At 36.3% G+C, this 20,679-nt stretch overlaps 1 protein-coding gene across 17 annotated transcripts in view; it reads left to right on the top strand.

Moving 5' to 3' along the window:
* The window catches only part of DLG1 (discs large MAGUK scaffold protein 1), a 151,198-nt gene that overhangs the window by 98,071 nt on the left and 32,448 nt on the right, over positions 1–20,679 (top strand). For 10 of the 17 annotated variants that reach the window (XM_083849105.1, XM_083849099.1, XM_083849100.1 and 7 more), the window contains 6 exons: positions 303–472; positions 1,155–1,291; positions 2,874–3,018; positions 9,631–9,757; positions 11,365–11,521; positions 12,690–12,792. In XM_083849105.1, coding sequence (XP_083705231.1) covers positions 303–472; positions 1,155–1,291; positions 2,874–3,018; positions 9,631–9,757; positions 11,365–11,521; positions 12,690–12,792 — 839 coding nt within the window. Of the gene's footprint in view, positions 1–302; positions 473–1,151; positions 1,292–2,873; positions 3,019–9,630; positions 9,758–11,364; positions 11,522–12,689; positions 12,793–20,679 lie in introns of all 17 variants that reach the window. The other 7 variants (XM_083849104.1, XM_083849114.1, XM_083849112.1 and 4 more) reach the window with 1 other exon arrangement.

The raw sequence follows: 20,679 nt of genomic DNA, 5'->3' as shown, positions 1-20,679 counted from the left end.
TTAAAGGTAGTTTGTATAAAGCCATGTTCAAAATTCTATCTTATGTGTTTCATTTAGAGAGCATCCCCTTCAGATGGGGACAAGATATTCCATTTACATATTTTCTAGCTATCTTTGTTATATGTGTAAGCACTAATGACTAATTTTAGAGTATTGTCTTGAATCAATATAATTTTGAAGCAAAATCTATGTATCTTACTGTCTTAACACTAGTTTTAGAGTATTTTAGATAAAATATTAATCTCCTAGTGTGTCTGCTGTGTTATAATGTAGCAGCTGAACATGAATGTTGCTGTCTCTAGGGTTAACGATTGTATTCTACGAGTAAACGAGGTTGATGTTCGTGATGTGACACACAGCAAAGCAGTTGAAGCATTAAAAGAAGCGGGATCAATTGTACGATTGTATGTCAAAAGAAGAAAACCAGTCACAGAAAAAATAGTGGAAATAAAGCTTGTAAAAGGCCCTAAAGGTATGTAGGAAGTCTAAAATTTCTGTTTCACAAGAAGAATAAAGATGATGATAAATTTCTGCATATTTTTTTCAAAATAACACCACAACTTGCATGCGTAGTTCAAGCAGAATAATGAAAATTTAGACAGTGACTTCTCAAATGCTTCTGAATTTTCTTCCATGAGTGTCCTGAAACTATTCTTGTAGAATGCCTGTTTTACTTTCAAATGATAAAAATGTGTTGCTGATACTATTCAGTAATTTTCACGTATGTTATAAACAGGAGTAAAATATTTCATGTGAATGACTTAGAAAGATCTTTGAGAGATTAAAGAAGTTTAGATAAATGTTCTTTTTGTTTCTATATGCAGACATGTTGGAAAACAGTTCTTTAAATACTACTGGCAATGCTATAGCTTTGCTATGTGTACCCTTCGCAATGCATTAAGTAAACAGTTTAGTTTTTGATTGTCAGAACTTCTGTAAACGTTGTAGTTTTTCCAGAACTTTCTGGAACATCATGGAGTTCACTTGGAAAGACATCCAGTATTGCTTCAGCCACAGCCTAGTATTTTTATATATATAAAAATGTATGTATGTATATACACATAAATGATGCAGAGAGCATTATTATTTGTACAGTAATTTGAATCTAATGAATGCTAAAAGGTTTCTTGAGTAAAAACTTTATCTTCAAGCAGGTCTTGGTTTCAGTATTGCTGGTGGTGTAGGAAATCAGCATATACCTGGAGACAACAGCATCTACGTAACCAAAATCATTGAGGGGGGGGCAGCCCATAAAGATGGCAAACTTCAGATTGGAGACAAACTTTTAGCTGTAAGTAAAAGTGGTAGGGTTTTTCTTTAATGAGTGTTCATTTTTACACCTAGTAAGGACATGATTCACTTTGTGGTTAAGCTGCTTGCCAGTGGAGTATTATTTTGCAGAAATAAATATTAAAAAAATAATAATAATAAAAAGTCAACAGCATTGATTTGCCAGCAAATCAATGATTAAAAAAAAAAAGTCTGCAGTGCTCAACACCATTTTTTCAGGAAATCTGTTCCTCAGCACAGTGTATCGTGTAGAATTAGTATTAAGCAATCTCTTTGGTTTCTCATGGCTGCTATTATTTGTCTGAATCTGAGTGACTGGCAAGTAAACCAGCACACAACGGGATTGTTTTAGTCGCTAATGTGGAGATGAGCTTGTGTATTTTGCAGAATATAACTTTTCTGTCTGTGTGTTTTGATTGTACTGCAGTGTACTACCACTGTGCTGCAAAACAACTTTTCAGTCTTCAGAAGTGGCAAGAATTGGGATTTTTTTTTTTTTTTAAGTAAGTCAACAAGAGATCTTTGGAAAACACAGATGGTAATAATACATTTAAAATATGCAGTAGAATTTTTTTCCACCACAAATAACAGAATTGTAAAGGTTTGGTTATTTTTACATTGTCTGTGAAGTTAAATTTATCAAACAATAGAAAGTGTCTTTGGTCTCTCAGATTCATTACAGGGTGAGCCTTGTTTTCCATGTAGCCTGGAATTATTTGTAGAACTTATTTTTCTCTTAGAATATGGAAAGAGGGGCAACAATTCAATTTACTAAGGCTTTGTATTAGATACTAATTGTTAAAGTACTTATTTTCTTAACTAAATGCTGCTGTTTCACGTTAATAGCAATAGTCAGAAAATCTATTGCCTATGAAGTTAAAATTATTTCTTGTTACTTGGGATATGTCAGTCACTTTTGGTTCTTTCTGCTCCAGTTTTGACCTCTACCTTTGACCTTTGGCAAGAGTGTGTTACCCATTACAACATCTAAAACTTACTTACATCATGACAAGATCAAATAATTATTTTTTCATATTAGAAAAACCTTTCTTCTGGTTAATGCTTACAGTAACATACAGTGTCAGTGCTGTGATTATGGCCAAGTGTATCTCTGTGCCTACAATACAACAAGAATCAAAAAGTTTGCTTTTGTGCAAGCAAATTGACAGCCTGATCAAAAGAGAAACTGTAGGTTTAGGCAAATAATTGAGGTAGCATAACATAGCAAGAGAGTATTGGTCATTGTGATAAGCAGTAGTATCAGCATAGCTTTGATTTGGGTTGCTGGAAAGTGGGTCGGTTTTGTTGTTGTTAACTTTTAATACAAAATAGGAGAGAAGATTGAAAAAGATTCGCTGCTTTTCCAATGCTACTGTCAATACAGTTTATTATAATCTTTTGAGGAAAGACTTTTTAAAATATTTTACAGCACTAAAAAGCATCTTTTAAATAGCTTGACCAATTATGTCTGCGGCACATGAATCATAATAAAGACTCCTAATGCTAGAGTGCTCCAAGAGATTTCTGAGTGACCTATGAAACCTGGCATTTTTTTGCGTTGATAATTTATGTTTAATCTTTAGGTGAACAGTGTTTGTTTAGAAGAAGTTACTCATGAAGAAGCAGTGACTGCCTTAAAAAACACATCAGACTTTGTTTATCTGAAGGTTGCAAAACCCACCAGCATGTTCATGAATGATAGTTATGCCCCTCCTGACATCACAAACTGTAAGTTCAGCTTGTCTTTATGACCTATTTTTTTCTTCGAGGCTTTAATATACACCATTTTAGTATTTAAAGTTTCAAGCTTTTAAATTAGTTTCTGACTGTTGTAAAAAATCGATATAAGAAAGATCGATTAATCAGGAAAACTACGGAAAGCAGAATAATGTCCTAGAGCTGGTATGTTGAAAAGATGGTAATAGTGGTAACCCTTTGACTGTTTATGACTACTGTGTCCTTGTCCTAGTGATTTGGTATTTCTGATCATTTGCTGATGAGTGCAAGGAGATCGCAGGTGCCTAATTCATATAGAGGATGTGAATGCACTCTGTAGTTCTGAACTGAGCAAAAGCCAGAATACTGTTTCAGGTGGAAGCTAATGATGTTCTAACCAGTTTTTTCTGTTCTACTGTTTTTTCATGAGATGCATGTTTTTGAATAAACTAGACTCGGGGAGGAAGGTCTTGACCTTTAATACCTGCAAAATTCCATGTTATTGTATTCCATGAATGTATTGTGAAATTCCATGTTAACTTCATATGTTTCAGTTTTGATATAAATGTTGGTAATTCAGATGAAAAAACAATGCATGCTGCATTAAAATAGTTACAGGAATTTCTTGGTGATGTAAGGGTCATATTTACGGGATTTGTGGGGGTTTTATTTGTTTTTTGTTATTTTCTTTTTGTTTTTTCGTAAGTCAAATATCTGAATGCAGGAAGCTCAGAGTTGAGCTACAATGTAAAGAAAAATTTAATATACTTTGCTCATTGTTTCTTCAAGATGGTATTAACATTTGGTGTTCAGAAAAAGGAATGAGAGTGATGAAACTTTCTTTCCAAGACTGAATAAACCCTGACCAAGCTGGTCTTTTTCAGTGAGCTTAGTAGCTGTACCCTGTGACTTAATGGTTGCAGTTTCTATACTGGCAAGCAGTGATGTGACTAAAGGCTCCTATGTCTTAGGTTGAGAAACTGATAGTTTTTGCTGCTGTTTTTCAGTTATCAGCTGTCAAATCTTGAAGTGCATGCAGTCTTCTATGTAAATAACTGCTAATTAGTTCCACAGTTCAGGTACTGAGTGGATTTTTCTTGTAAGTCCTTTAAATGAAGGTGGAAGCAACTCTGGCAGCAACTGCAGAAGCAGCTCATCTCAGATAAATACTGCTGTTTGCTGATACAAATTCTAGTGCTACAGTTAAACACTTAAAATATCAAAAGGATTTACTTTTGAATAGGTAGTAATAAATTGAATATTGTGAATACATTTTACTGTTATATTGGAAAATAAGCTTTTTTCTATTAACCCAAACTGACCTTTTGTTCAACTTCTAATTCATTCAATCTAGAACATTTTTTCCTGTAACCAGACATTGCACAATAGGAGCGAGAAACCTTTTCCTTACTCTAAAGGAGAGAAAGAATTTTCAAATACATACCTGTTTATTTAATCTGATCTCTTCCCGTAAGCTGGTAATGGGGGAGAAAGGAACAATGAGTCATTTTAGGGTTTTTATTTGTTTGTTTCACTGTCAGCTGCAAACAATTGATGTCATACTTAGCCCTGATTTGTTCAGATAGTGGAAAAAAGGAACACTTTTGAACTGAAGCACTGATTTAATCTAAACCATTATATAATAAACAATAATAAAATACAACACAGCAAAAGGACTGTAGTACCTTAAGCCTCATCTCACTATGTCGGTGATAGCTGCAGTAGCTTTAAATCTATTCATAAGCCTATAGAATTGCAATTTGGAGCTAATTAGTTTTTTTTTTGTCTGTCTTATTAAAACGATATTCTTGAAGACACCATTCAGAGATACAAAACTGATTTTCTCCATTTTATACAGCCTCTGTTTTATGGTCATCTGTGATCACTGCTAGAAGTTGTATACCTTTTCTAAAGGCTTAGAGTAACCTTGAGACAGGTGTGGTGTGATTTTTTTAAAAACTGTTAAATAACTGGAAATAAGTATGTGGTTTGTCATGGGCAGATGTTAGTTGGCAGTATCTTCAGTTTGATTTTTGTTGCATTTCAAGTTTAAGTAGGTGAGATCAGACTGCTGAGATGCTCAGTCCATGCAGAAGCAGAAGTTATATTTTCTCTCTGACTGGAATATAATATTCTCCTCGGGGTGATAATTCTGTTTTTAAATTCATACTGTCTGTATCAATAAGTACTTTTAAATAAGTATTTATTCTAGCAGTATGCATAAGGGCATGCTGTAGGCTCTCCTCTTATGCAGAGAATAAATTTCTTTCAACTGATGGATGAGCTGGTGACTCAGTTCATTGAAGGTAACTGCATCATAACGTAAAGCAATGAAACTCTACTGTATATGCCTAGACTGCTTAGTGCCCAGAACTCCCCATTGTTTGTTTGTTTTTTTAAACAAACACTATCAAAAACATGTAAAAGCATGATGCACAGTACCTGTTGGCTTGGTACTTGTACTGTCTGCAGAACGTGCAGTAGATTGCTCATGATGCTAAATTTTCTGAGCATGATAGTTCATTCAAAAGTCCACGAAACACCAAGTTCAAGATCTGGTTGTCTTTAAAACTTTCTGTCTAAACTCTGATCTAGTTTACTTATAGGGCTGTCTCAGTTTCTGTGATCATGGTGGAACCCTGTATTTAAAATGGAGACATAAGGGTACTGAAGAACTTCTCGAGGACCAGGTTCTCAATTGTCAGTATCTAGGTTTTCCATAAAATTTGTTTGCTTTTAGAACTTCTGTACCAGCCATGCAACAACTTGGTTTTGTCAGATGGTCTGATGGTCAAAAAGATGAGACAACGCTAGTTAACATCCACACAAAATCATTTGGAAAAAAAAAAAATCATTTGAAATTTGATGCATCTTCGGTGTCATTAGTGTCTAAATCCAGGGATGTTTGATGAAGAGGTTTCTGAGATTCTGATTTGTGGCTGTGTTTATCAGGACGAGTACAGATCCTGCCCACGTATTTCTTTGTGTACCTGGGGGTGAAAATTGACCTCAGTCATTTGATGTTTATCGCAGTAAGTGAAAGGCTCCCAGCTGCCCGTGGGGGGGAAACTAACGTTGAAAATCTTGTTAAAGAAGTGCTGGGGCTGTTTGAAACCAGAGCATTTAGCAGGGAGAGAATGTGGAAAAAATGGCTCATGGTGCTATACTGTGTATGGGCAATGAAAGCTTGACCACAGCCCGTGACAGTCTGGAATAGCTGATTGCTGTGCCTGTTTCTCTTTTAACCCTTCAAGTGTAGATTGCTAGCTTATACGGTTACAGTAAGATTCATTTTCTGACTCGGGCAGAAGGCAGTTATGAAAGATTGTTATTTCTGGGCACTTTGCCATTTCCATACTGTTCTTCTATGTAGCATCCAGTCTCAGAGACAGAAAGATGAGAAATTCCAGTATAGGAAACATGGCAATTCAACCAAAACTGTGTGCAGAAGAACAACAGCACTCTAGGTGGTCCAGACCTGTGGACCAATGCCATCCATCTGGCTACAAACATTGATATCTAAACTGCCTTGTGTGTTTGGTAATCATAACTAACAGCCCTCTGTAGTAAGCTGTGCTCAGTAGGGAATGTAAATTACCTCGGTAATCTGAGTGTAAACGTCGATGATTAAGTGGATCCTAGAAGAAATGTCACATAACATGTTGGTATAAATGCAAAATATTACTAAGAAGGTCTAGAACTCGCTATTTAAAACCACCAAATTTAACTTCAGTGTGCATATTTGTAGGATATCAGAGTCAGACAAGTGCCTATGCTTTGTCTGAGACAAAGATGACTGTATAAGCCTCCTTTGAAGAAGTTGATGATGCAGTTTTGACTCCTAGTAAATATTAAATTATTTGTCCTTTGTGTGTGCACACATTTGGTACAGTATTTCCATCATGCGTTGAGAAATAGAATAGTGTAAAGTAGGGAGTAATCTATTTCCTCACTGGAAGCATAAATGCCTTAACCTTGCTTAAATGGCATACATACGGGAAGAGGAGAATATGTAATAACAGTAAATTACAATGAAGTTTTAATTTTATTTCCCATTTTAGAGATCGTACTTGTGATTGGTGTCTTCGGTTTGCAGATAATAGGAAAATTTTCCATTTTCCTTCTGTGCAGAGCACTGTAATGTCAAGTGTGGGGGGGTCGATTTGGAAATGGAATTTCTCCTTAAGAGTCTGTGACTTTTCCTGTCAAAAACAAGTTAATTTAATGCATGTAGTTTTCTGTGCATCCAAAACCCAATTCCATTATCAGCTAATTCAGTAATAATATTTACTTGGAAATAGAATTTTAGGCCTGATTTGGAATTCAGAAAGTGATGGCTTCCCTTTTATCTCTATCATAATCTTTGTGAATGTTCTTCAGGCATAATACCTAGCTAAAATAGTTTGTGCAAAGTTACAGGCGCTTTTTTTTGTTGTTGTTCCAGGAACTCACAGAGAGCCTTTTGTGCCTTGTTAGGTTGGCTTCTACAGTACTTTTTAAAAGGACCTGACTTTTCCAAGCATGTAGTGTATGTAGGATTTTGTTAAAGGATGTAGCCAGTACTGACATGGAGTAGCCTGCAGGTCTGAAATAATAAGCTGTTATATGGCCTGGTGGCTGAGTTCTAGTTGCATGGTAAAAGGGTACAAGATTTTGAAAATATGTGGTAGTATTAGGTGGTCTGTATGTTTCTGAATGTGGTGCAGCTAAAAGCTCTAAGAATTTTAAAAACAAATGAAAAGCACTGGAAGTCAATGAACAGAAGATTTGTTATGAAAAATGTAATTACTTCCTGTAAGATATACATCATTTTAGCTGCCCCTTATTTGTTAAAAGCAAGTGTAGATTAATTTGGTAAAATGGGAAGATGGCTTTTAGGCATCGTTCATTTTGAATAACTCCAAATTATCTGGGAGTTCTCAACAGTGAATGCATTTGATTATACAGTTTTAGCAAAAACAACGTTCTCCCTCTGCTGTAGACCCCATGAAGCTGACTAGGGGAAGCTCCGTTTGGCTGCTGGGTGGAAGGGGACAGACTTTTTGCACTCAGATTCTGCATTTTGCTGAAACCACTGGTGAATCCAGAGCTGTGATACCTAAAAATTCCGCTCAATCCCAGTCTAGAGCACGTAGCCCACTGAGGGTTGGTGTGTCTGAAAAGCACGCTTAATTGCTTTAAAAGCACTAGCTGATAAACTTCATAAGCTGTTATAGTGGATTTTAGTGCTATTTGAAACTCATTCTAGAAAACTCCTCTATAGTGACAGAGCTTTTAAAAGAACAAGAAACAATCTGATGTGATAGCTGTTGTTCTATATGCTGAGCATTAAGGTATGTAAGGTGGTTCCCTGTCTAGCTGAGTACCTCGGAACGGGACCGTTGGTCGGGGTAGCAGAGTGTTGGTGTGAAGCGACGTGGTTCTCCGTATGTGGACCTCACTGGGAACTCACGGTTTTGCTAAGAAGCTAGACTAACACAGAATCAATCCAGAATGGACTGAGTGGTTTCAAATCTGGCTATGTAGCAAATCTCTCATGTAAAAATACTGATGAAGTTTTCATATGACCCAAATCTTCTGCCAGTGTCTTATAAGGAAAAAAGAAAAAGGAGAAAATACAGGTCATTTCTTCAGAGCAATCTGTCTCATGTCTGTTTAGTTGAACCTCGGCTTTTGGTGGAAATCCTCAAAGGTCAGGCACCACATCAGACACAGCAAGCCAGTAAGAGTGAAGAGAGTATGGCAACTTGATAATTATGTATCTATAAAGTGTCCCCAACCCGTGTTCAAACCTCAAAGCTTGAAGCACTCACACCAGGAAAAAGGTTTTTAGTTGTAAAATGTGCTTTGTAATAGGAGACAGTGGTGTGATTATGCCTATTGAATGAACACTAAAAATTGATTATATTTCCAAGTTTCCTAACTTGGAAATATAATGTACCCTTTAAATTACTTATTGGGACAACTTTCCTGGCATTGTCATGTATTTTCCATCAATTGAAATAGTTGTGCTATATTTTTCTAGTACGTGTGTTGTCAAACAGCTAAAACATAAGCATTTCATGCACAGGACTTCACAGAATTCATGGCCAGTACACAAGAGGTTAGACTAAATTCTTATATTACTCCTTTCTGTTTTCAATCAGAGCATCTGTGACTAAGGCAGCTGATCCTTGCAGTACAATTACTTTTTTTTCCCCAAGATTGTTTATCCCTGCTGGTAAATTGATGTCTCTTACCTTGATGAATAGGAGGTAGAATAATCCTGCCTTTGTTTTTAGTGTGTGCTGTTGGCTTAGCATATACTAGCATTTCTACCAGCATTTATGCCTTATGCTTTTATTTAAAGATGATTGTGTTCAGTGTATAAGAAATGTAACTCCCCTCCTTGTTCAGACCTGATCATCAGAATGGCCTAGAGTATTCTAGAGATTCTAGGATGCTCTGTATCAAGAGCATTAAAAGAAAGAGGTAGGCATCTTGACACTTTTGAAAAAGTGTAACACTGTCTTATTTTTTTGTTGTTGTTTTTTAGAAGAGGTCACATAGAATACTTCAAGACTTTCAGCTGTTCTTTTTCATTATTGTCTTAACATTTGTATTTTTTTTTTTCGTTCTTTGAAGCTTATTCTCAACCAGTGGACAACCATATCACTCCATCTGCCTACTTGGGACAGTCCCTTCCCCCAGCATCACCGGGGCGTTACTCACCAATTCCCAAGGGAATGCTTGGAGATGATGAGATTACCAGGTAACGAATAACTAAAGCTACATTAGTTAAGCAGGGAAGCTCATGAGATACATTGGTGAGCAAAATATTTGTGAAGATATTTCAAAAAATAAACGCGTATCTTTAGTTTCTTAGCACTTGTAAATACTGGTGTAAGGAGCAAATTATATGTATATATAGATATATATTAAAAGATAAACATGGTATCTTGGAATAGTATTAAAATCAGAATGTCCTGTCAAAATGCTTCATGAGTAATTCTGTCTTGCTGACAGCATTGCTGATCTTATGCATGTATAGCTTTTTGTTAAAATTACTGTAAAGTGAGGTTTTTATACTTCTTTTGAAATGTGAACGCTATTCAAAGAAGGCTTTAGGTGTTTTACTTGAAGTTACCTTCCTTTCTTCTGCTCCTTCCATCACTAAAAGTCTTAGACGTTTTGAATAATACACCATTTATTTGTTCTCTAACTGCAGCACGTTTATTAACGTGGTATAATGATCCAGAGCACCTAGGTGTTCATGTCATATATTTGTGATAAATTAGCACTTGGAAAAGATGAATCTAATAGCTGATGGGGGGGGGGGGGTAAAATTTAGGAATTTGATGCTAAATTAATCTAAAAGCTAGTGCAGAAGTGGAGCAATTATAAAGATCAGAATATATGATCTTTTCATTTGTTTTGGAAAAATGCAGCATCTTAGTTTATCCTATAAATAAATAATTAATGTCTTCAAATACTTAATGTCCATTAATTGTTCTTTAGTGCTCTCTAGTGATTTTTTAAATGCAGTGCAAAGTTGCTCTGTTTTATTATTAGAAGTTTTCTGTTTCTGAAATCATCTGTGCTTTTCTTCTATTAAGTAAAATAGCAGATTTTTGGGGGGAGGCTTTCTGCACTAGAAGTTGGCTGGCCATATCTAATGAATCCATCCTTTTAACTCGATCAACATTTCTTCTTTTGGTTCCTCATCTGAGCCAGGAAGCCAGGAATGGAACAACTTGGTTTGCATTTAACTTTCTCAGTTGCAGTTGCTGCAAATAAATTACAAATGTATTTAAGAATGACATAAATTCAGATTTTTTTTTAAAGGGTTTGTGTATAATTCTTGAACTTGTCTTTGCTATGTTTGCTTAACCAACTGGAATGAAATCAGAGCAGCAAGGACATATTTTTCATTATTAGCTTTTCCATTAGAAGTTGTTCTTTAAGTTTCAGAGAAGGAGAATACTATTTTGTTACTTCTTATTACCATTAGATGGAATAAGTCTGTCAGCTATACTGAGGCTCTTGAATAATATGGAAAGTCATAAATAAAGACATGTAGTGCTGAACAGGCTTGTAGCATAATAGGAATTTGGAGTACATGCTAATGGCATGTTCAGTTAACGAGAGGGAGATTTTTTTGTTGCATCTACAAGCAAAATTTAAAATATGGAAATATTAGAAGCTATTTGAAAATCTAAGCATTTTGGGGAAAAACAAAACTGTTTGTAACCTTAAATGTGTAATTTTTGATATCTGGATTTTCAATACTTCTTTCAGAAGACTTAGCTTTTCTAATTGTTTATTTTACTTTTATTCATGACTTTTAACCAAGATTTGACATCCCTTTCTTTGATTCAGGGAGCCTAGAAAGGTCATCCTGCATCGAGGATCAACGGGTCTTGGTTTCAACATTGTTGGGGGAGAAGATGGAGAAGGAATCTTCATCTCTTTCATCCTTGCAGGAGGGCCAGCAGACCTGAGTGGAGAGCTTAGGAAAGGCGATCGTATCATTTCTGTAGGAATCCTTGCTTCTTTTTTTTTGTTGCTGTTGCTTAAATAAGTTTTCCCTTCTTTTGATACTAATGCCAGATAATATGATTTAAGTACAAAGAATATCTTTAGGTAACTGAACTAAATTTGAGACAATGGAACAGTTGCCAATATATTTCCCAAGTATCTTTGAGGATTTTAGTCTGCCTCAGTTTCTCATCTGTAACCTGATGAAAATGACGCTTTCCTATCCCAGAGAGATTTTTTTTTCAGAGTGGAAAATTGCAAGACATTGTTATCTTAGTTTGATAGCTGAGGTTTATGTGTCTAAATTGAAAGAATATAGGCTTCAGAAATAAGCCTTCTAATAAGATGGACATGCTTGGCAGTAGTGTCTGAAAACTGGTGCTTCACTTCTTGGATTAACTGCTAAACTTCCCATTACTCTTACACAGACCCATCTCTTAGCTGTCTGAGGGCTTTTTCTATATTAGTACTGAAGATCGTGTGTTTCTTCTTGAAATGACTTAAGTTATGAACAACAGTTTCTTAGGACTATTACATTGTGGTTTGGTAGCTATTTAAGAAGAAAAAATCTCTCTGCCATTATTAAATACTGACAATAAAGCACATCTTTATTTTAGTTTGCAACAACAGTGAAGAATATTGTTGGAGACGTTTCTGCTTCAAACATTTCTCTGACACTTCTTAAAATTGCTGTATTGAAAACAACTGGACAGTTTCATGGAGGGTTAGGTCAATCACTGAATGTTAAAAACAGTGGTCTGTAGGCACACTTTGGCTAACAAGGTTCCTGAAGTCCTCTGGTAGAAAGGTGAGGTTAACCACCACAGAAAGCAGCATTTAATGCATGTCCTTAATAAGAAGGAAAAAGGTCTTAATCAAGAGAATTAACCTAGGGAATATAAATTCATGAAGTGCTATACTGTAATTATTTAAGCATTTATTAGCAGATGGGTATTTGTGACAGAGGATTCATTGTCTTTGGTTTTCAGTAAAGACAAGTAATCCTTGTTTGTATTAACTAGCTCGTTGTGTTGGAAATGGGGAAGTCTCACAAGGCATGGAAACTAGTTTGTATCCAGTTAATCTTCATTAGTCTATATTCTGTAACAATAATGATAAACACAAAAATTTATTTTGATAAAGAGGATTTTTTGTATTATTTGTAGGTAAATGGAGTAGACCTGAAGGCAGCAACCCATGAACAAGCAGCAGCAGCCCTGAAGAACGCAGGCCAAGCAGTAACTATTGTAGCTCAGTACCGTCCAGAAGGTAAGACAGTTGCCATAGACATTCAAGTTTCATTTCTGTAGTTTGAAACTCAGACAATTTAAAGTGTCTTTCCATCCCATCCATACCTAACCCCCTGTTTTGAGCCTAAGAGAAACAAATAATGTAATAGATGTTGACACATACCTGTTAGCAAGCGGCCACAGTGGAATATGTGCAAGCATTGGTGTCACAGCTCGGTATGTTACTTGCTCAGGTCATGTTCAGAATTTTGGTTTCTCAGCAAATGTTAATACTGTCAGAACATGAAGGCTAAGCTAATAAATCCAGAATTTAATAGAAATACCACGTTATTGCTTATATTTCATTACTGTCTAGTTCCTTCTCTGTGTTGATTAAGATGACCTGAAGAAATCAGGTTTTCATTCCTCCGTTTCATACTACGCTGGTATTTCTATTTATCCAGCAGTTTCTTCTGATCTGGATTAGACTGCTGTGGATGGTTAATAACCATCCTTGTGGGTTCTTCAGAAACCAAGTAATATCCCCTCATCCTAATGCACATATTTGTCCTCATGTATTTCTATAGCAAGCTTTGAATGTCTTTGCCTATTTGAGACTGTAAAAATGCAATAGTCTAAAATGATACACATACCTTGAGTCTGTGACGTTGTATATTATTGTTATACATATAAAAAGATGTTCTTGTCTCATTGTGAACTATGATGATCAACAGCTTTCTACAATTTTACTGATTTGGATAACATACCACTAAATCTTGTTTGCAGTGACTTTGTCTGCTTAAACCTTAACAGTCCTGGCAAGGGGTAAGTGTAAGTGTTTATCAGGACTGGACATTGAGCAGAACTGCTACCTTCATCAGAAGTTGTTAGATAGCTGATTGCAGCACACTTCTCTTCATTTTTTTCTCTTCTTCAGTCATGTTTGTCATATCCGGTCCTCACCGAGTCTTTGAAGTGTTAGTTTTCACATCTCCCTCACCACCACCAGCATCAACATCATATCATATCTCAGCCAACCCAGGAACTCTCAGTAATAAGGCCAACTGCTTTGTTTGTGTCTGCTTCACGGTCAAATCCCTGCAGCCAGTCCATATGGTCAATACCTGTATTGTCTTGTGAGGATGTGCATCCTGTTCATGTATTGAATCTGTAGGTTGTTCTGTTCCAGGATTGATCAGCATTTGTTCTAGAATATTTGATTGGGTTTTGTGTCATAATTGTCAAATATTTCTGTTGATATGCATTTGGCCTATCCTTTATCAATTTTTCAGTGTTCTCACAGGTGAGTCAAATTGTTACACTTTCTTGCTCCAAACATAAGAGTCCCTCACCTTTGTAAGAAATAAAGCTTGTGCTTTTTATTTGCCCGTGGGTCATCCTTTTGAGCATCTGGCCACTTTTTTTGTACAAAGAGGGTGTTTTTGGTCACTGTTTTTTCTGCCAAAAAGATATTATGAGATGTGGTTTCTAGTACCAGAATGAATGTTTGTCTTGTAGAACTTATCCCAAGAGACAAGCACTTTATCTTTCGTGCCAAAAAAGGTATCCAGACTTCATTTAAAAGAAGCAGTTTTACAGTTCTCTTTTTCTGGTACTCATGATTATAAACCAATGGATCCTTTCATACTCTGGAAGTTGGAACTCTTTTCATAAAAAAAGAAATTAGAATTTGGATGCATCGTGCTCTTTCTGCATTGGAAAAAAACAGCTTTCTTCACTACTGCTTGTCCAAGGAGATAACTCATTTTCTTGAAACATGTTTTGAGGTGCTTGACTGATGGAATTTTGAGTCATTGCACAGAGGTTTGCCTAAAGCAACATACGCTTGCCTTTCTTAGAAATTTCTCAACAACTGTCACTTGTAGGCTTCAAACCTAGAGCTGTACTTACTTCTTCACGATTACTGAAGCATTCACAACAACACTGCATGCAGTTGAGCTGCATTGAGTGTGGAGTTCTCAGAATTACAGGGCCCATTTGAGAGGATGGATGCGGAAGAGGTTTTTTTTTTTTAATTGTTTGGTTCACATGCCTGTCTTTCTGTCTGAAATAGTACTTTAAGTTTACATTTGGAGTGAAGATGATGGAAGCATATTAGGTTTTACCTTACCCTTTTGAAGTACACCACAAAAGAAAAGTGTATCTTGGAGACTGTGGTCCCTTGTAGTTTGGAAACAACCTGAATTGACACACGGCCAACCTACCTCAGAGAGCTCTAGCTACTAATATCTGACTTTGGCATCTCTGCTGTTTTCTTACTTGTTGAAAGAGGTTGAATGAAACTCCAGCTGTCAGCTTCTTTCAGGTCTGGTGTAGGAAGTAATTTGAATCAGATACTCACTGTTCATAGCTTAGGGATCGGTGAAGAGAGTATTTCCTTAGAGGTTTATATTAATTTATTAACATAGGAAAGCAGTCTGGTTCAGATTTGACTTTTCAAGTAGAGAATATAATCCTGGCCATACTCTGTATTTGATAAAAATGCCTAAGTTTTCTGAGAATCTTCAAATTTCCTAAATTATAGTACTAATAGTCTCCTTTTCCCCTCACTTGATTCAGTTGAGTTGGAAAATCATATTTGTATAGCTCCAATTTTTGATTATGTCATTCAAGAAAAGGTTAAAAAGCATTAATTTGAATAGTTCATAAAATTATTGTTCTTGGGTGTTTCTCAAATGTCGTCATAAAGATGAAGCACATCAGCTATAACTGCTTGCATTGCATGTGTGTGTTATTTATATTTGATTGCAGCAGGAGTTCAGTAAAAGATGCTGACAGCTAGGGCAGATCAAGGAGATTCTAGACATCCATCAGTGCTCATTATAACTGGGTAAATAGATTCAGTATGATAGGAGCATTTGGAAGACACTTGGGACCAGCTCACTTCATTCCCTGTAACTGTATGTGACAGTTTGTATGTTCACAGATGTGGTGGGAAATGTTAATTCATGTTGTAACATCCTGCAACATTAGCTGTATCAGAAATGCCCCTCTTGTTTTTCTGCTCTGGTTTCTTGGGGGGGGAATAACAAAAAACAAACAAAAACCCTTTGCAAGCAGTTCTCCCATAGAAAAGCCTGAGTAGGCTATTTTTAATAAGTGAATAAACCCCTGCCATCGAAAGGGTTGAATCATCTATAGCCCAGTCTCTTCAAATCCAGTTAGACAACAGTTTAGCAAATGCTGGTTGCTGGACTCGGGGTAGGATAACATGGCTGTGAGTTCCACTGGAAGTGAACCTGTAGTAGTTTCAAAGAATGCAACATTGCTCCAGTACACAAAAGCCTTTTGATGAGCCCCTCTCATTTGTAGAGGTTTCTGAGCCATTACATTTTGCTGTTGTCCCCTAGCTCTGCAGAGAGACCTCAGTGCCACAATGCCTTCTCTCTCTTTCTGTAGTTTCTTTGTGTTTTCCACAGAGATAGGATGGCAAGTAAAAATGCGGTATTGAGAGGAAGCTCTAAGATTTATGTATATCGCTTATGTGTGTCAATTCAGAGATGGTCACTATTACAATCGTGCTACATAGCAGTGATAAAAGAACTTGTGCATCTGAGTGCTTGAAGGGAATGTAGTGAGGAGAGGAGCAGCAAGGGGGGAGTATAGGACCGTCCAGAGATGTACGGCCTTTGGAGGGCTCTGTTTTTCCTCTTTGTCGCATTTCACCTGGACACCTCCACTTCTGTTGTTATGTCCAATCGAGTTACATGGTCATCCGAAACACTCATATTTTGAGGATAACATAGTAATACAGGATTACTTCAAAATTCAGAAATTCTGGAAGGTTAGAATTTGCTATTCTGAAAAGATATAAGACACCAGTTGCTAATACACACATCTTCCTTTAATTTTATTAAAGGAAATATCAGTGACTCTTTGTGGACCACTGCAAAACATATTTAAGATTCATTATTTAGATCCAAGCTCCTGATACCTTGTTAGCCATTTTTAAGGTGGATTTTCATGTATTTTTTGTTTTGAAAGAATATATACATCTACTAAAAATAAGAATCAACTACGAAAACTTAGTATTTTTTTATTCTCTTGTGTCTGTAAAGCAAATGAGTCAAAAGAAATAAGAATGCTTTGGAGCAGCTTACCTTTCAATGCCCAGTATTGACCTAATTTTTCTGTTTGTGACACTTCATCTATGCACTGTTTTCTAGCGGCATTTAAAATAGAATAATGAATTTCTGGGAAAAGGTAGCTGTTTGTGTAAGCTAAGAATTTTACTGAACATTTGTCTTGAAATACAAGTATTCTATTTGTAAAAGTCCACCTGACGTTGCATGAAGCCAATTATGCTTTTGCAAAACTTAGTTGTCAGTATTTGTTGCATATCAAGAGGATGAGCTGTACTCACTTTTTGGTGGAGTAATATGAATGGTTGTAACCAAAGATGGTTTAAAAGATCATCATGTCCCAATTTCGCAAACTGAAAAAAATATTTTAAAATAAAAAAATAATAATGTTTTACCCTGTTTTGGGGTATATGATCTCTAGTCATCCAGTCCTTTTCTTTCCATTTGTTTTCTACATGGTTTTACTGGTTTGAGTAATCCAGATTAGTCAATTAAAGTACCTTTAAAATCTGTCGCATTAAGATTAGAAGGAGGTTTCTGCTATAAATAGTCGTGGTAGGTAACACTGTAAAGAGGCTTACTGATGTTTTAATCCTTTAAAACTTCACTTCTGCTCTTATATACAGTAAATAAAATTGTTAGTCTTTCTTAAAGAACAGTTCATCCTTCTACAAGTTGTAAATGTGTGTTAAACCTTCAACATTTTTGGTAAATTCACTTCAGCAGTGGCAGTGACATTCCGAATTGTGCAGGTTCTGTGGAAAGAGTTCTATAAAAAAAGGCATTGCTGTTTAGTTGTCTGTTTTGAAATTTGATGGCCTAGACTTTTATTAATGAGGTTCAAGCTCCTTAGGCATCAGAGTGTAGGAAAGCCACCAATAGTACTTGCAAAGCAGCGTGGTCTCTCTTGTTTCAAGTTAATATAAAAAGACTAGCATTGCTGCATAATATCATCTCTCTCAAAATGATTTGTGATGTTTTTAATGTCTGTGTATTTTAATATGCAACTTCACAAATATTTTTGAGTGGTTGTAGTAAACAGGTATACTCCATAGGCTCTTCTGCTTATTGTCATTCTTACTACAGTCTGTAACAAGAACAGATAGGCAAAACATGAATAGTATCTATGAATTTATTGAATACCAGTGTAGATAATCAAGAGATGATGGTAGTTCATTACTAGAGCTCAAAAATATAACTTCACTCCACTGTATGCTGTGCCAGTCCTGCCTCAAAAACTTAGAACTGAAAATAAACAGAAGGTCAGTACAAGGTCAGAGTGGTGGCTGTCCTGACTTACTGTCAGGCTCCATTTCTCAGTGTGTTTGCAGGCAGTGATAAAGGAAAATTATGAGTATTCTGAGAATGCAGAGGAAAAAAAGATACAAAATTCTCAGCAGATTCCTGCCTAGACAGATCCAATGGGGCCCACTAAAGGAGGGCTTTCTGCAGACAGATGGTAAGCAAAATGCAAGGGGCATACTTTTTTTAATTAAAGTGAACGTTCTCAGCTCTTAATGGGTTCAGTATATGTAGGAATCTATACTTCTCAGTGCTGTGCTACCATCTGTTCCCTCTACACACATCCATGCTTTCAAGAATTGCTTTTCCTTCTATACTATTTATGGAATCTTCCATCCCCTGTAGTAGTCTGTTCTTTTATTCCTCTTTGCTAGAATGTGTGTTGCAGACCAAATTAATCGTCCTTGTAACCTCTTCGCCACCGCCACCACCACCACCCTGTTCCCCTGCCTGTATAGATACTCACCATGTATCTGTTTATACCTTTCATCTTGTTGCTCACCAGATGGGCTGTCCAGGAGAGTTACACTGCTCAGACCTTTTCTCTGAAGTTTTGTGTTTTTTTTTTTAAAGTAAACGTTGATGTTGAAAATGTTGCAGTTTTCTAGGCAAAATATCTTTGGGGGCTGGAGACAAGAGGAATCTTCCAGGATTTCCTAATCTTGAGGGCAAGGTATCACTCTTCTTACCTTGTTCTCATAAGCCCTACATATTTGTGCTTGGTCAGTAAGAGACACAAGTGCTGAGTTAAGATGATCCCTTTGGTTTCATCTAGTACTTTTGCTTTTATGTTTTTTAGCTAAGGAGTTTCTTAATAAATCATCTGTGTTTGGTATACCCATTATATGAAGTCTTTCATTAGTGTAAATGTGATATTACTTCTCTGCAATTGGTTAGCAATTTTTTTGCTTAATAAATAGTAATTTATTACTTCAGGGATTGATCAAAAAAAAAACCCAACAGGTGCTTCGGTGGTTTTCTGGTCCTTTAGTAATGAAACAAAATTATGTTTTGTATATATCACAGTTGATACATGCACATCTCACATACAAATTCCAGTATGTGGAACACCAGCTGTTGGTTATTGATATTCCCCTCTTGCAGGGCATGTATGACGAAGCAACTGGGGCCAGTCTTCTGACTGCTGTCCTGGGATTACTTTTCTATGGAGATGGCATCAGTTCTCTTCTCTTTCCTAAGAGATCGAAGGTGCTAAAGACAGTTGATATCCAACTCTTCCAATCATGGAGTTAGAGACATAACCTCTCCTGGACAGATTAGCAGACCTCACACTTCGCTTTATCATACCCAGTTTGAACAAAGCCTGGACAATGTTATCCAGTTCTCAAAAGGGTGTAGATCCTTTTGGTGCCAAACTGGTGCTGGTTTTCTGTGGCTATCAGCCATTTTGCTGTTGTCTTATTTTCTGTCACTGGCATTAGTTTCAGTATCACTGTATTTAATATCAAACTTTCCAGGAGTTTAAAGAACAGAATCCTGTCTACTTTTCAGTTCCAAGCTCAAAGATTTTATTTGAGGTATCTTATCCTGTTTCCCCTGAAGCCTTCTGTAAGAGGAGCACAGATTCTTAGCTTGCCCTATAAAAAGAACACAACAGATTCCATCTGCACAGTGTTTAAGTTTTTACGAAATATGCAATGCAGACCCTTCTCAGTCCCAGCCTTTTTTTGTTGTTTTTTCTATTTTTTTTTTCTGTTTAGCTTTATTGGTGTAGCCAGAGCCTCTCTGTGGAAACTGTTCTCCTCCTTAGTCCTGCAGATGTCCCTGTCACGTATTCAGCACTTATTTCCCAGCAGTTTTGATGAGTAAGGTTAGATTATTCTAGAAAACTGCAAGTGCAGCAACCTGCAGATAATACATAAGATAAAGCAGAATTAAGCAATAGTAGAGAACAGCCTCCCCTTCTAACTGTCTTACATATGTTATATGGGTGGAGATTTTTTTTCAGCAGTTGAAAGGTGACAATTTAAAAGAAACTTGTATTTTTTTCCAGTAGATATTGCAAGTAACTGTAAGATATTTTCAGTATTGAACTGGCTGCAGCACGAGACAATGCTTGGATTATTTAATATTTCCATGCTTACTTTCCTTTCATGAAGGGTTAAAAAAAATAATAATCTCACGTGTCAGAAATCCCTGCTACCCTTCTTTTAGTGTGTTTGAAGTTTAGAGATTTAATCTTTCATGAAGAACCAGGTGTAAAAGACTTAAAAGATCACTTTGTGTGATATATGTATGTACTTACTTATTTTTTAATACAATTGCATATTCAGTCACATACACATGATGGAGCTTCCTTGGTGGCCAACCTGGGACTGAAATGAATTTTTGCAGGAGCCAAAGAACTTTTCTAGACCCAGATGCCTTTGGTCCCAGGTTCAAGACACACCATTCTGCCAGTGACTACTTTATCAGACAGAACTGTATTCATTTAAAACAAGCATCTCTACAGATGCAGAAGTATCTATATCCACCTTAGAGAGGACAGGGGAAGAGAGATG

The sequence above is a fragment of the Anser anser genome (assembly GCF_964211835.1).
Source record: "Anser anser genome assembly, chromosome: 9".
In the NCBI taxonomy this organism is placed as follows: domain Eukaryota; kingdom Metazoa; phylum Chordata; class Aves; order Anseriformes; family Anatidae; genus Anser; species Anser anser.
This window is presented reverse-complemented; position numbering and strand designations above follow the sequence as displayed.